We start from the raw sequence: 19,075 nt of genomic DNA on the forward strand, positions 1-19,075 counted from the left end.
CCAAGATCCAAGGCCTTATAGCTGAGACTGGAAGAAATGGCAAAGCTTGCTTTCAAACTGAAGTGCAAGCATCTACAACGTGTTTCTTGATGACATGGGAGTGAGATATACTTCATGGCCACTTTTATTAGGTACAGTAAGTACTATATTCATGGTGTGCTGCTGCTCTAGCCTGTCCACTTCAAGTTTGATGTGTCATGCATTCAGAAATGCTCTTCCGCACACCACTTTGTAATGCAAGGTCATGTGAGTTACTGTCACCTTCCTGTCAGCATGAACCAGTCTGGCCATTTTCCTTTGACTTCTCTCATTAACAAGATGTGTTCGCCCACAGAACTGACACTCACTGGATGTTTTTTCTTGTTTTTCACACCATTCTCTGTAAACTCTAAAGACTGTTGTGCATGATAATCCAGGAGATCAGATCCAGGGTGCTCAAACCACCTAATCTGGCACCAACAATCATTCCATGGCCAGTCACTTGGATCACATTTCTCCCCCATTCTGATGTTTGTTCTGAACAACCTCTTGACCATGTCTGCATGTTTTTATGCACGGATGGAGTTGTTGCCACATGATTTTCTGATTGGATATTTGTATTAATGAGCAGGTGTACGGGTGTACCTAACAGAGTGGCCACTGAGTATATGTAAATAATGGGGAGAAAACTGGCATACTCTGAACTGAAACATGAGGAAATCTGCAGATGCTGGAATTTCAAGCAACACACGTAAAAATTGCTGGTGAACGCAGCAGGCCAGGCAGCATCTATAGGAAGAGGTACAGTCAACGTTTCGGGCCGAGACCCTTCGTCAGGACTAACTGAAAGAAGGGATAGTAAGAGATTTGAAAGTGGGAGGGGGAGGGGCAGATCCGAAATGATAGGAGAAGACAGGAGCGGGAGGGATGGAGCTAAGAGCTGGAAAGTTGATTGGCAAAAGGGATATGAGAGGATCATAGGACGGGAGGCCTAGGGAGAAAGAAAGGGGGAGGGGGAAGCCCAGAGGATGTTCAAGGAGTGTAGTGAGAGGGACAGAGGGCGAAAAAGGAGAGAGAGAGAAAACAAATTAATCATAATAAAAAATAAATAACGGATGGGGTACGAAGGGGAGGTGGGGCATTAACGGAAGTTAGAGAAGTCAATGTTCATGCCATCAGGTTGGAGGCTACCCAGACAAAATATAAGGTGGTGTTCCTCCAACCTGAGGGTGGCTTCATCTTTAAAGTAGAGGAGGCCGTGGATAGACATATCAGAATGGGAATGGGACGTGGAATTAAAATGTCCCGAAGGTGTGGAAGGGTCTGGGATAGGGATGCCAAGTACGCCCTCATGGCAGAAAGGCCGTTCCTCACCTTCCTGACATTTTAATTCCACGTCCCATTCCCATTCTGATATGTCTATCCACGGCCTCCTCTACTGTCAAGATGAAGCCACATAATTATAACATATAGTTACAACAGTGCAAAGCAATACCATAATTTGATAAAGAGCAGACCATAGGCACGGTAAAAAAAAGTCTCAAAGTCCCGATAGACTCATCATCTTACCCAGACGGTAGAAGGGAGGAACTCTCCCTGCCATGAACCTCCAAGCGCCGCCAACTTGCCGATGCAGTACCATTGGAAGCATCCGACTGCAGCGGCCTCTGAGTCCGTCTGAAAACTTCGAGCCTCCAACCAGCCCCTCTGACACAGCCTCTCCGAGCACCATCCTCTTCCGAGCGCTTCGACCCCGCCCCGGCCGCCGAGCAACAAGCAAAGCCGAGGGCTCGGGGCCTTCCCCTCCGGAGATTCTGGATCACACAGTAGCAGCAGCAGCGAAGCAGGCATTTCAGAAGTTTCACCAGATGTTCCTCTGTGCTCTCACGTCTGCCTCCATCAAATCAGGATTGTTCACGGCACCCTACTTGACAATAACAGACATCACCAACGGAGTGGCCGCTGCGAGCTGCGTCGTGTCGCCATCTTCTCCTCCCATGCATTTCCTAGTTTCCTGTGCTTTTCTTTCAATTAGTTTTATGTTTGGGAGTCACGAAACATAACACTATCCCAAGGTAATTTTGAATGAGCTTCTATCCCTGTTTAAAATTATATCAGACTGAAACTGAACAAATTCAGTTTCTTTAAAGAATACTTGTTTTAAAGATACTTTAGTGCTTCGACACGTTTAAGGTATATTCACTTAATATCTACGTAATTGACAGATTGAATTTAATTTTATAGGAAATTAGCGCGGGTCAAAATTTAGACACTAAGACATTATAATCTGAAATGGATGGCAAAAGGAGCAGATTTTGTGATATCAGACTTACAATCATAAAGAATAGGATTTTGATCTCTTGATCCTAAATGACGCACAATCCTATTGATAAGATTTGTGAGTAACATCCCTAGAATAACGTATATAGCAGAAACAGTGTCTGAGAGAACATGGTCAGGCAGAACTGCAGCTACTAATTGTCAATGCCTGATGACTAGCTCCTACACAGTTGACAGGATGATGAACTGTAAATGCGCATCAGATCAGCCTTCATGGAAGCACAATGTTTCCAGAGTTTCTAGTTCTCTAGTACTCGAAAATCTCTAGCAAATGAGATCAGACAGTTAAGGTCATCAGTATTCTCACATCAAGACACAGGCATGCCAGTGATATTTCAGCATCAAATGGTTTTAAGTTCTTTGACACAGAACTTTTACCATTTAATCTGCCACCCATGGTGTCACTTCTTCTGGAGTCTGTCATTTCAACACATTTTACTTCTTTATTTATCATTGTGCTTTCTGAGAGGAGACATTGACCATTCGTACATGCACAGTGCACAAAAGCCCAGTGTATGCAGGAGATAACCATGCACATATGGAAGATCATAGAGACTGTTTCAAGCACACTTGCTATCTCTTGATAGCTACTCTTGTTGGGCAACTCTGCATCAGAAATAAGTATTCAGAAAAATATACCCTTCTTTCTAACACTTGGATTTTGTAGGTAATTCTTTGTACTGTTTGCATTCGGTATAACATTGTATTACCTTGTGTAACATTGAAATTTGCAGTATTTAATTAGTACAAGAAAAGATTCATTCACTTTGAATTATATAACACAGCCATTCAGCCATTCATGATGATGATGGATTTGTTAAAAAGTACAAAATGCATACTGTAGAAAATATAATACATGCTATTTAGGAGTGGCATCGTAGTGTATCGTTTAGCACCTTGCTTTATGGCGTAAGCTGTAATGACCACATGGGTTTCTTTTGGATGGTCCACTTTTGTCCCACATTCCAAAAGATGTACTGATTAGGGTTACTGAATTGAGGGCATGCTATGTTGGCGCAAGAAGTATTGCTCAGGGTAATCCTCACTGATTTGATTTGATGCAAACAACACATTTCACTGTATGTATGGATATACATGTGACAAACAAAGCTAATCTTTATCTTTATTTATTGCTTTGTGTTTTAGGTGCAGGACATTTGTTTCAGCCAGGACTGCCGTTGGGTGGTGATCAGCACACTGAGGGGGACCTCACATGTATTTCCCATAAATCCATATGGTGGGCCGCCCTCTGTGCGAACTCACATGTCTCCTCGCGTGGTGAATCGCATGAGTCGATTTCAGAAGAGTGCTGGGCTGGAAGATATTGAACAGGAGCTATCATCCAAACAGGGTGGGCGCTGCAGCCCAGTGCCTGGTCTTTCGAACAGTCCTTCTTCTTCACCGCTTCACAGTGAGTAATAGTTACTTTTATCGTAAATTGAGATAGTACATCTGTAGTAACTCTTTTTTAACAAATGACATTATTTCCAGGTCGTCTATTGGAATTCATTATCAGTTCACAATTACCAGCCACTTCCAGTGACAATTATTTTGGGGAGAAAATATCTTTGTCTTCTCTCCCAGTAGTAGCTTACCAGATCACATCTTTTTGTGTCCTGTAATTTTTTTTCTGTGCAGTAAGATGTCGTGGAATAGACATGATGTCGATGTGGCTTTGATTTTAACATTTAGTAGAAGTTTGGATTGGTTCATGGATGTGAGGAGTATGGAGGGATATGGTTCAGTGCAGATTGTTGAGGCTAGGCAGATTAATAGTTCAGCATGGATGAGATGGGCCTGTTTCTCTTCTGTAAAGTTCTGCGACTGGTATTGATTTGAGACCAGACAAGCTGTAAGAATGCTACTGAAACATTATTTTGCAGTATGTTATTTTTGGTGCTAGAAGCATTTTTTTCTTCTGACAAGTTCATTTATCATTTATTTGAAATTTATTCAGATTGCAAATTTATGACTTCAGGTAAAATCCTTCTCATGGTACATGTGTTGAATTTGTATAATCAGGAATCTTGAGAACCTACCTAAAGGGAGGCTATTTGCATAATTAATATTTAGTAGATTCTGGTGCATTGCTTCTCATTCAATTGAGTTTTTAACACCCTTCTAAAGGTTTACCAGGTGATATTTTTGCTCATAATTATTGGTTACTGCAATTGTTTTTCATTGCCTTTCCTAATCTATTTAGTAATTAAAGGGCAGAAATAGACCAGTAGTCCCATTAATTCAAACACGAGGAAATCTGCAGATGCTGGAAATACAAGCAACACACACAAGATGCTGGTGGAACGCAGCAGGCCAGGCAGCATCTATTGGAAGAAGTACAGTCGACGTTTCAGGCAGAGACCCTTCGTCAGGACTAACTGAAAGAAGAGATAGTAAGAGATTTGAAAGTGGGAGGGGGAAAGGCAGATCCGAAATGATAGGAGAAGACAGGAGGGGGAGGGATGGAGCTAATTGGAACAAGGTGCGGTGAACTCGAGACAGTTGATGTCCCGTTGGCAGTTAGCAATAAAGAGTTTCAGAGCAGGCAGAAGACCAGAGCGGGGTGTCCATGAAGAAGAGGAGGGTTGAAGACAGGAGAAGGGGTCATCAGTGGGGGTGGGAGAGTCCTTGCCGAAAAAGTAGGCTTGAAGACGGAGCCGGCGGAAGAAGAGTTCAGCATCATGGAGGTGTGGGTGAAGGGGGACAAAGGTAAGGCCCTTGCTGAGGATAGAGCACTCTTCCTCAGAGAGTTGAAGGTCGGAGGGAATGGTAAAGGCCCAGCACGGATGACGGCTGGGATCAGAGGGGGGAGGGAGGCATGTAGTGTCAGTGGAGAGGGGAGGTTTGGGGTGAGAGGAAGATGGAGCCTCTGAGGGCCCAGGAGCTGATGGTGGGATCTGAGGGAGACGGGGTTGCAGAGTGGTGGTGGGGGAAGGGGAGACAGTAGTCACAATAGCAGCAAGTGAAGACCTGGCCTGGAGTTCAAGGCTGGAGTTGCAGTTGGAGGTTGCGCAATCGCTTTGAAGGTGTGCATGGTCGTTGGAGCCTGCATTGATGGTGCTGGAGTCCGGGTTTTGAATATGCCCTGGGTTGGTGGAGCTGCCGAGAGCGGTGGCGGAGGCCATTAATTGCCTTCTCCCTCTCTTTATCTCACCCCAGCAATGAATCACTTACATCAAGGATCAACTTTACTCGTCATATACACTTCAAGTTCAAGTTTGTTGTCATTTAACTGCATTCATGTATATGGCCAAATGAAACAATGTTCTGCTGGACCAAGGAACACAACACATAAAGTAAAATTACCACAAATAAATTAACAAATAGTAAGATGCATTTACGACACACATTAAAAAATAAACAGTATAACGCTACTGGCGCTTCATATGTGATGAGACCTGGGTGGTGTCAGGGAGTTCAATGGTCTGACAGTCTGGGGGAAGAAGCTGTTTCCCATCCTAACAGTCCTTCCTTGTCGTGATGCTGTGGTACATTTGAATGATGGGTAGGGAGTCAAACAGATTGTTGTACAGATGAGAGGAATCATTGACAGTGTTAAGAGCCCTGCATATGCCGTGCTCCTGAAAAATATCCTGACAAATACATTTATACTTATCAGAAATTTGCAATGATGTGTTGTTGTGATATGCACCAAAAACAGCATCATTCAACAATTATCAAGAATAAAGAATTATTTAAAAAAAGAGGTTAAAGCATGGATATGGAATAAAATGTGCATAAATACCAGCATGTATTTACAATGTAAACAGCATTACAAGAAGTGGTTAAAAGTGTTTACAAGAGCTTCCAGCAGAAGTGGTTGAGGCAGGTTCGATGTTGTCGTTTAAAGTTCAATTGGACAGCTATATGGACAGGAAAGGAATGGAGGGTTATGGGCTGAGTGCGGGTCGGTGGGTTTGGTAGAAAGACTGAGATGGCCTGTTTCTGTACTGTAATTGTTATATGGTTATATATGGTTAATGCAAGGTATGTAGATCATTGGCGGGTATGTAGATAGTTTATAGGTGTTTTGGTCATGTTTCATAGATTACAACAAGAAATGATCAGGAATCAGTAAAGCTGAAGCATATGATTTTTGCTACAAGGAATGACTTTAGGGCTTGGACTTTCAGAGTGCTCCACAAGAGGCAGTTTCTGCTGCCTCTGTTTTACAAGAGGAGCTCTCACATAATTGTGGCACCTACTGCAGGGTGACCTACACATAACAGCTTGAGTGCTGCTGTCTTCTTCTCTGACAGTACGCTGTCATGCTACCACCTTTTACAACAAATTTCACAATATATGTCAGTGATATTAAACCATATTCTGATTCTACCATCCTGCACATTTGACACTAATGTGATTGCAAGGAGCAATACTTTCACACTTTTCTTGTGTAAAAGGGAAATCAGATGCTCAGACCAAAGGGCAGAGTTTTGTAATAACTGTTCCTGGAGATTTTCCAATAATAACCAGTGATGTTAGTTGAGCAGCTTAGAAGATGCAGTATAACCCAGGTTTGTTTTTGCACGTGGGATGACCAGCCTTGGCAAGCACCCAGTTAAAGTTTCATACGTATCCTATAATTCCAGGTTTGAATTATCATGTGATAAAGGATTTTGAACATGGGCATACCAGGTAGTCATTACATTCTCAGGAAATGATTTGTAGATGAGTTACATGACTGGCGCTCCAGAACTGTGAATATGAACGCTAGATCCAATAGATCTGTTGATGAATCCCTTCCCACCATTGGGCACATCGACAAGGCGTGCTGCCATAAGAAAGCAGTCTCCATCATCAAGGACCTCTACCATCCATGCCATGCTTTCTTCTAACTGCTGCCATCGGGTAGGAGGTACAAGAGCCTTAGGTCCCACTCCACCAGGTTTAGGAACAGTTGATACCCTTCAAACATCGGGCTCCTGAACCAGTGTGGATAACTTCACTCACCTCAAATCTGAACTGATCACTGGACGCAACCTAACAGACTCACTTTCTCACTATTTGTTTATTATTATCATTATTTGTTTTCTTTTGGGTATTTGCACAGAAATGTCCAATATGACTGACTTTAAAGTAGGACTCATATCCAACAAGAGCTATTCTAACTCATGTTAAAACTGACGCATGGTAAGTTGATCCCCTTCCAATAGGCCTTAGATCCCACACCACCAGGTTCAGGAACAGTTATTACCCTTTAACCATCAGTTTCCTGAATCTGTGAGGATAGTTTTAGTCACCTCCACATTGAACTGATTCCACAATCTATGGACTCACTTTCAAGGACTCTATAGCCTATATTCCAAGTATTAATTAATTAGCTATTTAATTTTTTTCTATTATTTACAGTTTGTCTTATTTTCCACATTGGCCATTTGTCAGTCTTTGTGTGTGTGTGTGTAGTTCTTTATTGATTCCATTGTATTTCTTTGCTGTACTGTGAATGCCTGCAAGAAAGTGAATTTCAGGATATAATGTGGTGACATATACGCACTTTAATAATAAATTTACCTTGCATTTTGAATTTTGAATCCACATTTACCACTCACTGTTGTGTTAAGTACAATCTTCCTTGTGGGAAATGTGGGTGTGGTGTGGGGGTTGCTGGGAGGTACAGAAGAGTCTACAGTTGACAGAGTATGGATGCAGGGTTTCGACCCAAAACAGCAACAATTCCTTTCCTCCCACAGATGCTGCTCAATCCGTTGAGTTCCTCCGGCAGATTGTTCATTACTGATGAAGTAGGGGGCTCCATTTAGAGGAAAAATAAAGAAATTTTGACCTTGAAATAGTTCAAGACATCAGGCCTGTAAGCAAATCCAAGAACTACATCGATGAAATAATCCAAATCAGTAATCTGAAGGGTACTTTGTTGTTATTGGAAAATTGCCCAAAACGTCCAGAAAGATCTGTCGACCATACCTGAAGACAATGAAGTAATGTATAATGATGAACATATTCCAAACAGCAATCCACAATCAAATATTGGTCGTGTGTCAAAAGGCTGTAAATTCCTCAGTACAGAAATAACTTGGAAGTGAGTGTTAAATTGGTCAAGTTAGATAGGGAAACCAGTCAACAGACTTTACCTGTAATAATTGCATGTGAGTGTAATGTTTATTGATGTTTTCTACAAAGGGAAAGCAATGTGGTTTATTTCTGTTAAGGGAGGTAAATATACTGTGTTGTCAAAGGACATGCTGATGATATCATTGAACGGCTTCCATGGTGTTTTTTTGTTTTGTGACTGCCTGTGCAAGGACAAATCTCAGGGTTGTATGCTGCATACACACTTTGATAATAAATGTACTTTGAATCTATGATGAAAGCACTGTATGCAACGAGAGTTCCCTGCTGTTGTCAGAGTAAAAGAAATACCCCAATTTAAAGTTCCTGTGATTTGACCTTAATAAAATATGCTGGAACTCCAGCACTGTCCAAATCCACCCTAGGATACATTACATAGTGATCTGAAAATGAGGATCTAAAATTTATATTTGCTGGATTGCATTCCGACTACCTCCCCCACTCCCACCATGTTGCTGGATTAACCCATGTCCCAACCATGTAGAATTTCAACGCTTAAGTTATAAGTGTTAGTTTAGTTATAAGTTTAGTTTCAATATAATTATGGAGAAGGATAGGACTGGACCCAGGGTTGATTGGAGAAAGGCTAACTTTGAGGAGATGAGAAAGGATTTAGAAGGAGTGGATTGGGACAATTTTTTTTATGGGAAGGATGTAATAGAGAAATGGAGGTCAATTAAAGGTGAAATGTTGAGGGTACAGAATCTTTATGTTCCTGCTAGGTTGAAAGGAAAGGTTAAAAGTTTGAGAGAGCCGTGTTTTTCAAGGGATATTGGAAACTTGGTTCGGAAAAAGAGAGAGATGTACAATAAATATAGGAAGCATAGATTAAATGAGGTGCTCGAGGAATATAAAGAATGTAAAAAGAATTTTAAGAAAGAGATTAGAAAAGCTAAAAGAAGATATGAGTTTGCTTTGGCAAGTAAGGTGAAAATAAATCCAAAGGGTTTCTACAGTTAAATTGGTCCCTTAGAGAATCAGAGTGGACAGCTATGTGTAGACCCAAAAGAGATGGGGGAGATTTTGAACGATTTCTTCGGTGTTCACTAAGGAGAAGGATATTGAATTGTGTAAGGTAAGGGAAACAAGTAGGGTAGTTATGGAAACTATGATGATCAAAGAAGAGGAAGTACTGGCATTGTTAAGGAATATAAAAGTGGATAAGTCTCCGGGTCCTGACAGGATATTCCCTAGGACCTTGAGGGAAGTTAGTGTAGAAATAACAGGGGCTCTGACAGAAATATTTCAAATGTCATTAGAAATGGGGATGGTGCCGGAGGATTGGCGTATTGCTCATATGGTTCCATTGTTTAAAAAGGGTTCTAAGAGTAAACTTAGCAATTATCAGCCTGTAAGTTTGACGTCAGTTGTGGGTAAATTAATGGAAAGTATTCTTAGAGGTGGTATGTATAATTATCTGAATAGACAGGGTCTGATTAGGAACAGCCAACATGGATTTGTACGTGGAAGGTCATGTTTGACAAATCTTATTGAATTTTTTGAAGAGGTTACTAGGAAAATTGATGAGGGTAAAGCGGTGGATGTTGTCTATATGGACTTCAGTAAGGCCTTTGACAGGGTTCCACACAGAAGGTTAGTTAGGAAGGTTCAATCGTTAGGTATTAATATTGAAGTAGTAAAATGGATTCAACAGTGGCTGGATGGGAGATGCCAGAGAGTAGTGGTGGATAACCGTTTGTCAGGTTGGAGGCCGGTGACTAGTGGTGTGCCTCAGGGATCTGTACTGGGTCCAATGTTGTTTGTCATATACATTAATGATCTGGACGATGGGGTGGTAAACTGGATTAGTAAGTATGCAGATGATACTAAGATAGGTGGCGTTGTGGATAATGAAGTAGGTTTTCAAAGCTTGCAGAGAGATTTAGGCCAGTTAGAAGAGTGGGCTGAAAGATGGCAGATGGAGTTTAATGCTGATAAGTGTGAGGTGCTACATTTTGGTAGGACTAATCAAAATAGGACATACATGGTAAATGGTAAGGCATTGAGGAATGCAGTAGAACAGAGGGGTCTAGGAATAATGGTGCATAGTTCCCTGAAGGTGGAATCTCATGTGAAGAAAGCTTTTGGTATGCTGGCCTTTATAAATCAGAGCATTGAGTATAGGAGTTGGGATGTAATGTTAAAATTGTACAAGGCATTAGTGAGGCCAAATTTGGAATGTTGTGTACAGTTCTGGTCACCGAATTATAGGAAAGATGTCAACAAAATAGAGAGAGTACAGAGAAGATTTACTAGAATGTTACTTGGGTTTCAGCACCTAAGTTACAGAGAAAGGTTTTACAAGTTAGGTCTTTATTCTTTGGAGCGTAGAAGGTTTAGGGGGGACTTGATAGAGGTATTTAAAATTATGAGGGGGATAGATAGAGTTGATGTGGATAGGCTTTTTCCATTGAGAGTAGGGGAGATCCAAACAAGAGGACATGAGTTGAGAGTTAAGGGGCAAAAGTTTAGGGGTAACATGAGGGGGAACTTCTTTACTCAGAGAGTGGTAGCTGTGTGGAACGAACTTCCAGTAGAAGTGGTAGAGGCAGGTTCGATTTTGTCATTTAAAAAAATATTGAATAGGTATATGGACAGGAAAGGAATGGAGGGTTATGGGCTGAGTGTAGGTAGATGGGACTAGGTGAGAGTAAGCGTTCGGCATGGACTAGAAGGGCCGAGATGGCCTGTTTCTGTGCTGTAATTGTTATATAGTTATATAAATTGGAACAAATTTGAATACCTCAATTAGATCCTTTTAGTTCAAGAATTGTTTTTAAAGCGATCAATTATTGCAGTCAGTAGTGTGCATCATTTTGTTTGACTTTATTTCTTAAACGGATGTACTGCTTAATTGCATTCTGTAAGAAAGTAGCGTATTCATTGTGATTTGTAATTCAAATACTTTAAAATTTTCTGTTCCAATCTCAGTAGTGTTGTGGTGTTAAGACTAGTTTGGGACTCAGTGCCTGTCCCTGCAATGAGTCTTGTTTGTTTGATACTTTAACATCAGTGTGACAGTTTATCTTTGTGTGTAAACCCAAAGAAGAGTTCTGGCAGTGGGAAAACAGATCATACAGGATTTTTTAGTGTTACCTAATTTAAGAACTACATTTGCTGTGTTTCAAGGCCCCTCTTGAAAAACATTATAAATTCCTGCTTGTTTGTCACTTTTTCCTGTGCAAAATACAGTCTTGTTTAAATATCTAATGTTGAAATCTTTATCAGGGTGTGTTTCGGATCTTACAGTGGACGTTCAGTCTGGTTTTGCAGTTGTCTACTCCCCCGGCCGCGTGTGGCCCCTTATAGAAACACGAACTAAGGAAAAATCTTAATTCACAGCCGATAAGAGGATACTTCCTGCAGAGCGTAACAAGCCAACACAAACTTTGTTTGGGTTCCTTTGTATTTTATCTGTTAACACACCCCGTTGTATTTTTGTAAGTCAATAGGCGGGTGACGAAGTGCACTAATTATGATATCGGCACACAATTGCTGACCCCTGGCTTAGGTCCCACTCACACTGTGAGCACAAGCACAATGCACTGAAATGGCATCTACTTCCTGTAGGGTTAGCAAGTACATGCTAATGTTATCAACTGAAAATATAATTGACCTCATAGTGTCAAGTAAGGAGATGCAGTGTCTGGAGTTGGCACATGTGTAGACTCCTGGGACTTGATACAAAAGCTCTTGCAGATATACAATGGAACAAAAGCAGGTGCTTGAAAAATTGCCATTGCTTGTGGCTTTGATAGGAGGTGCTTTTAAAGGGAGGTGCAAGGTCAGCTATTGTAATGTTCAAGTTGAGCTGTACTGTTTAGTTGTGGAAGTTTCGTCATGCCGGTCCAAGAAGGTCCAGTCTAAGTGCATGATGAGGCACTTAATAGATCGCTCAGGTTGGAGGAGCAAGACCTCATATTCTGTCTGGATAGCCTCTAGCTTGATGGCATGAACATCGATTTCTCAAACTTCTGGGTACTTTTTCCCTCTCCCCCTTCCTTATTCTTTATTCTCCTCTCTGGTCTCTCACCTCTTCTCCTTACCTGCCAATCACCTCCCCCTCATGTCCTTCCTCCTTCCCGTTCTCCTCTTCTGTCAGATTCCTTCCCCAGCTCTTTACATTGTCCACCTATCCCCGTCCAGCTTCTTACTTCAACCCTCCCCTCCCAACTTCACCTCTCAGTTTCTAGCTTGTACTCCTTCCCCTCCCTCCAACTTCTTATTCTGGATGCTTCTCCCTTCCTTTCCAGTCCTGATGAAGGATCATGACCCAAAAGTCAACTGTTTATTCTTCTCCAAAGATGCTGCCTGATCTGCTGAATTCCTCCAATATTTTGTATGTGTTGCTTAGAGATTGCTTTGTGTGCTTTTTCAACACCGCTAGGCAGAATTTCAGATACAGGAACTGAAGTTACATTTTAGCTTAATAAAAGCACTCTTACCTCTGCTCTAGGAGACTCAGAATCAAATCAAAGTACACATTTTAAGGACATATTCTAAGCTGATACAACTCTGCTGTTTTGTGTAAATGCTGTGTTGTCAGTAGTGCTGTTTTTGGTGAAATGTTTGTTCAGGTGAACACATCACATTATTTATTTAATCAGTACCCTTGCACCATTCAGAGATAAAGGTAAAGTACTCAATTACCTCATTATTGATTGCACTTACTGTAAAAGAGTTTCTGTGATATTCAGTCAATGAAGAAATTAGCAACTCAGAGAGAAACAGCACGGAATTGGGTCCTCCAACCATTGGAAACTGTGCCAAGCATCAAGCACACTGTTTTACATTAATCCTACCCTAACTCATTTTACTTTTCCCATAACCACATCGTCTCCACCCTCCAAGAACTTAAACTGGGAGCATGATACAGTGGCCAATTATCCTACCAACCTCAAAGTTCAAAGTAAATTTATTATCAAAGTACATATGTATATGTCACCATATACTACCCTGAGATTCATTTTCTTGTGGTCAAATGACAAGTGTGGAAGGTACACCAAATTGTGCAAGTACAAAAAAAAGCAATAAATAGAAAGAACATGAGACAAAAAGTGCTTGAAAGTGAGTCCGTAATGTTGGGGTGAGTGAAGATGAGTGAAGTTATCCCTTCTGATTTACGAGCCTGATGATTATGGGGTAATTACTGTTACCGAACCCTGTGGTGTGGGTCCTGAAGCTCCTGTACTTCTGTCCTGATCCCAGCAGCGAGAAGAGAGCATGCCCTGGATGGTGGGATCCTTGGTGATGAATGCTGCATTGTTGAGACAGTGCTCCATGTAGATGTGCTCAGTAGTGGGGAGGCCTTTACCCGTGGTGAACTGAGCTGTATCCACTACTCTTTGTAGGCTTTTCTGTTCAAGGGCATTGGTGTTACCATACTAGGCCGTGATGCACCAGACTGATCCGCTATCTGGAAGTGTCTGATACGGTAATAAGCAAGTAAAATCGTTCTGTTTGTGGTATATTAATGCATAAGGTAGGTCACCATGGGGTCTCTTTGAAAATGGAGACAACGTCATCATGCTCTGTTTCACTACAGATATACAGTTGGAGCAAGCAGGAGTGGTTGGAAGGATTTCAGTCTTTCTCTTTATCATGGTGATTTGCTGCACGCTCATCACAGCGAAGTTATAAGCAAGCACATTCCCATGTACTTGACCCACCAGAGAATGTGGTCCCTCGGTACGTAGGTAGCATGTGGCTTGAGGCAGTGCATTATGTAGCTCAATGTACAGTATCCTGGCAGCAAATACACTGTGTTCATTCTGAGTTAGTCTTCAGTGGCAACTGTTCATCACTCAATATGGCAAACCAAAACATGGTAACTGGATGACAACAGTTATCAAAGAATGGTTACAGCACAGAAGGAGTACATTTGTCCTTTCTCATACTAGTCAATTCTCTTACCGGCTACTTTCCATTCTTGACCACCAGCCCATCCTCCCTGTCTGTACCAGTTGTTCAACATCTTATAGTTCTGCTGTTGTCTCTCGAAGACCTGCTTCCTGCAGATCTATAGCAAATGAGTTCAGATTTAGATTCATTTATTTATCAAATGTACATCAAAAATAACCTAACAACCTAAGGATTTGCTATGGGAAGATCACAAGTGTTGCCACACATTCTGGCATCAACATAGTATGCCCATAATGTTCAGCAGAACAACACAACCCTCTCACACACACACAGACAGACCTAAACCTCCAGCCTCCAGTAGATTTGCAGACTCACAGGTATGGGCCTTAGACTTCCAGGACTTCAGCTATCAAGCTTCGACATTTGGACCATCAATATTGATGCTAGAGGTTGCTGATGATTGGACCCTGAACTTTAGGCCTCAAACTCCTGACTCATGAATTTCAGGTTCCAACTACATGAAGGGTAAAAAAAAAGTATTGCTTGTGTCACTTTTAATTCTCTCCTGTGTTATATCTGTGACCTTCCACCAAATGGAACAGTCACCCACTATGCATTTTGACTACAGCCCTGATCTTTTTATGTACTTCTGTGAAATCTTCTTTCAGCCTTCTCTTCTCCCTCACCTCCCTAAACTATCATTGTAAGTGTAGCCATGCCAGCCAAGAACCGCTCTTGTAAAGCTTTTCTGGACCCTATTCAACACTTTCACAGCCTTTCTAACATAGTACTTCTGTTGAGGTCGAACCAATGCTATATAAAAGTTCAGCGTAACTTCTCTGTTTTTATATTCTGTATATCAGTTGATAAGAGCCCACAGTTGTATACACATCATTCTGAACCGTCTATGCCACTTTCAATAATGAATAGACATATACCACAGGTTCCTTTGCTCTCGTAACCATTTTAACAATATCTTCCCATGGTGTAGCTGATAACTCTGGCTCGGAACTGAGCAGGCGTTCACTGTGAACCAAATTGCCATATGCATATAATTGACCAGGCCATTATACACCAAAGGCAGTAAGGATAAGCCAGGCAATATAGCCTAACATCAACTGTTGAGAAATTATCGGAAAAAAACTGAATTACAAAATGAATCTGCACTTGGAAAGGAAGGAATTGGTTTCATAGGGGAAGTTCTGTTTGACTCATTTTTGAAGAGGTAACAAAATGTGTTGATGAGGGCAGGACAGCTGATTTAGTCAACAAAGACTTCACTAAGACCTTTGACAAGGTCCCACATTGAAACCGATGGGAAAGGTTATAGTCCATGGAATCCAGGATAAATTAGTTAATTGGATACAAGATTGACTTGGTAATAGGTGACAGAAGATATGGTGCAGAGTTGATGATTGGAAGCCTGTGACCAGTGATGTACAACCAAACTGGTGTTGGGACTCTTACTGTTTGTTATATACATTCAGTGATCTGAATATGAAAGTAAGAAGTATAAATAATTCATTCTTTTGCACATAACATGAAGATTGGTAGAATTGTTGATAATGTGAAGGTAGTATTAGGGTAGACCATAACACCATAATATATAAGAATTAGGCCATTGCAGATGTACCGCTGAAACCTGTGCTTCAGACCTTGACTCAAATTTAGCCAAGTTGATTCAGTGCATTTGTAATGTTGCTATTTATCTGACTGGGTCTGGGTAAAGTTGCCTAGTTACACCTTGATCAGAAAAAGCAGAATAAATCCAGTTTGGTTATTTACTGCCCATCCAACTTACTCGAAATCAACAGCAAAGAGATGCAAGCTTGCTAGCGACTATAGTAGTGAGCGGTTCTTATTCACTCAATGAAGCTCAGTTTGGATTTCACGGTGACCGTTCATCTACAGATTTCATCATGGCCTTTGTCCAAATGTGAACCAAAGAGCTGATTTCCTGAGGTGATATGAGAGTACGAGTCCTTGAAATCAAGGTAGCCTTTGCCTGAGTGTGACATGCAAGATTCCTGATAAAACAGGCCAGAGGGCGGAAAGGGGAAAACACTCCAATGAGTGGAGTCATACCTTGTGAAAAAGATGATAGTTATGCTGTTTGGAGGTTCATCATCCCAGCCCTAGCATATCAGGAGTGCACAAGGACCTTCATCCATCCACCTTCACAATCGACTTCCCCTTAACTATAAGGTGAGAAATGGGGATGCTTCATGAGGAATGCATGATGTTTCGTTCCATTCAAAAGAGCTTGGGAAGTGAAATAGTCCATGCCTTCAAGCAGCAATATATACAGCAAGGTAGTGACTATCCTCTACAAGAAGGGGCAACCATGTATTTTTGGTATTGAATTGAATTTAATTGACTTTATTACTTACATCCTTCATATACATGAGGAGCAAAAATCTTTACGTTCTGTCTGTCTAAATGTGCAATGTGCAATTATAGTAATTTATAATAAATATTATGTACAACAGGATAGTCAGTATAACATAGAAATACAGTTGTGTCAGCATGAATTAAGCAAGCAGTCCGATGGCCTGGTGGAAGAAGCTGTCCCGGAGCCTGTTGGTCCTGACTTTTATGCTGCGGTACCGTTTCCTGGATGGTAGCAGCTGGAACAGTTTGTGGTTGGGGTGACTCAGGTCTCCAATGATCCATTGGGCCCTTTTACATATCTGTCTTTGTTAAATATCCTTAATAGCAGGAAGTTCACATCTACAGATGCATTGGGCTGTCCGCACCACTCTCTGCAGAGTCTTGCAATAGAGGGAAGTACAGTTCCCATACCAGGCAACGATGCAGCCAGTCAGGATGCTCTCATTCGATACCGTATAGAAAGTTTTTAGAATTTAGGAGGCCTTTTTCACCACACAGCCAGTATGTACAGACCATGTGAGATCCTTGGTGATGTTTGTTTTAAGGAACTTAAATCTATTCACTCTCTCAACCCCAGATCCATTGATGTCTATAGGGGTTAGCCTGTCTCCATTCCTCCTGTAGTCCACAACTAGCTCCTTTCTTTTTGTGGCACTGAGGGAGAGGTTGTTTTCTTGACACCACTGTGTCAGGGTGATGACTTCTTCTCTGTAGGTTGCCTCATTATTTTTTGAGATTAGGCCAATCAGTGTAGTGTTGTCAGCAAATTTAATTAGCAGATTGGAGCTGTGGGTGGTGACACAGTCATGGGTATACAGAGAGTAAAGGAGAGGGCTTAGTACACAGCTCTGAGGGGCACCTGTGTTGAGGGTCAGAGTAACACTATAGTATTCCATAGTGTTATTGTCACTGAATCCCACACCACCAATACTTGGAATATTGTGTTCAGTTCCGGTTGCCTCATTATAGGAAGGGTGTGGAAGCTTTAGAGAGGGTGCAAAGAAGATTTACCAGGATGCTGCCTTCTGTGCCAGAGAGCATGTTTTATGAGGAAAGATTGCGTGAGCTTGGGCTTTTCTCTTTGCAGCGAAGGAGGATGAGAGGCGACTTGACAGAAGTGTGAATGTTATTTCCCACGGTAGGAGGGTCTAGGTCAAGAGGGCATGACTTCAGGATTGAAGGACGTCCATTTAGAACAGAGATACGGAGAAATTACTTTAGTCAGAAGGTGGTAAGTCTGTGGAATTTGTTGCCACGAGAGGCTGTGGAAGCCAAGTCATTGGGTGAATTTAAGGCAGAGAAAGATAGGTTCTTGATTAGCCAGGGCATCAAGGGGTATGGGGAGAAGGCAGGGGAGTGGCGATGACGGAAGAATTGGATCAGCCTATGATTGAATGTGGAGCAGGCTTGATGGGCCGAATGGCCTACTTCTGCTCCTATATCTTATGGTTTTATAGTCTTATAGAGACATAGATCGCGTGGACAGCCAGAGACTTTTCCCAGGGTGGAAATGGCTAATACGAGGGGGTATTAATCTAAGGTAACTGGAGGTACGTATAGGTGGGCTGTCAGAGGTAGGTGTTTTAGCTAAGAATGATGGGTGCATGGAACGTGCTTTGGAGGGGTGGTGGTAGAGGCAAATATGTTAGGGACATTTATGAGACTCTTAGATAGGCACATGGATGAGTGAAAAATGCAGTCCGATGTGGGAGGGAAGGGCTAGATTGCTCTTGGAGTAGATGAACGGGTCAGCACAACATTGTGGGTCTGTACTGTGCTATACTGTTCTATGTTCTGTGGACCAATATCCTGGAAGACTTTATTGACTAAAACCTCGGCTAATCAGTCATATAACTAATGTGACAAGGGCAGTTCAGAAGCTGGAAGTTCTGTGGATAGTGAGTCTTGACACCCTATGACTTTCCAATATATCCAAGGTACAAATCAGGAGCATAATGAAATACTCTCTACTTCTCTGGATGAGTTCAGCTACAATATACCACTCAAGAATCAAGATTCTTTACTGTCATTTCCAGTATACAAGTGTAAAGGAGAATGAAATAACTGTTACCCTGGATCCGATGCACAAAAAAAACACAATAAATATAAATACATAAGGTAGCTTATATACATAGATTGATTGTATGTCTATAAAATGATATTAGGCCAAGGAGTGTCTGTATATTGGTGACTGACAAGAAATGATAAGGTAGTCACGGGGTGGGGGAGCGGTATAGAGGGGTGTGGGTTAGTAGGTGAAGGTGTTGATCAGATTTACTGCTTGGGGAAAGTAACTATTTTTGAGTCTGGTGGTCCTGGCGTGGATGCTGCATAGCCTCCTTTCTGATGGCAGTGGGACAAGCAGTCCATGAGCAGAGTGGGTGGGACCATTCGTGATGTTACTGGCCTTTTT

At 41.7% G+C, this 19,075-nt stretch overlaps 1 protein-coding gene across 7 annotated transcripts in view; it reads left to right on the forward strand.

Annotated features, from left to right (window-relative positions):
- The window catches only part of bcas3 (BCAS3 microtubule associated cell migration factor), a 987,973-nt gene that overhangs the window by 368,893 nt on the left and 600,005 nt on the right, over positions 1-19,075 (forward strand). For all 7 annotated transcript variants that reach the window (XM_063031775.1, XM_063031774.1, XM_063031776.1 and 4 more), the window contains exon 15: positions 3,466-3,730. In XM_063031775.1, the coding sequence (XP_062887845.1) occupies positions 3,466-3,730 (265 nt within the window). The remainder of the gene's footprint in view (positions 1-3,465; positions 3,731-19,075) is intronic.

Source organism: Mobula hypostoma, chromosome 23, assembly GCF_963921235.1.
Source record: "Mobula hypostoma chromosome 23, sMobHyp1.1, whole genome shotgun sequence".
NCBI classification, from domain to species: domain Eukaryota; kingdom Metazoa; phylum Chordata; class Chondrichthyes; order Myliobatiformes; family Myliobatidae; genus Mobula; species Mobula hypostoma.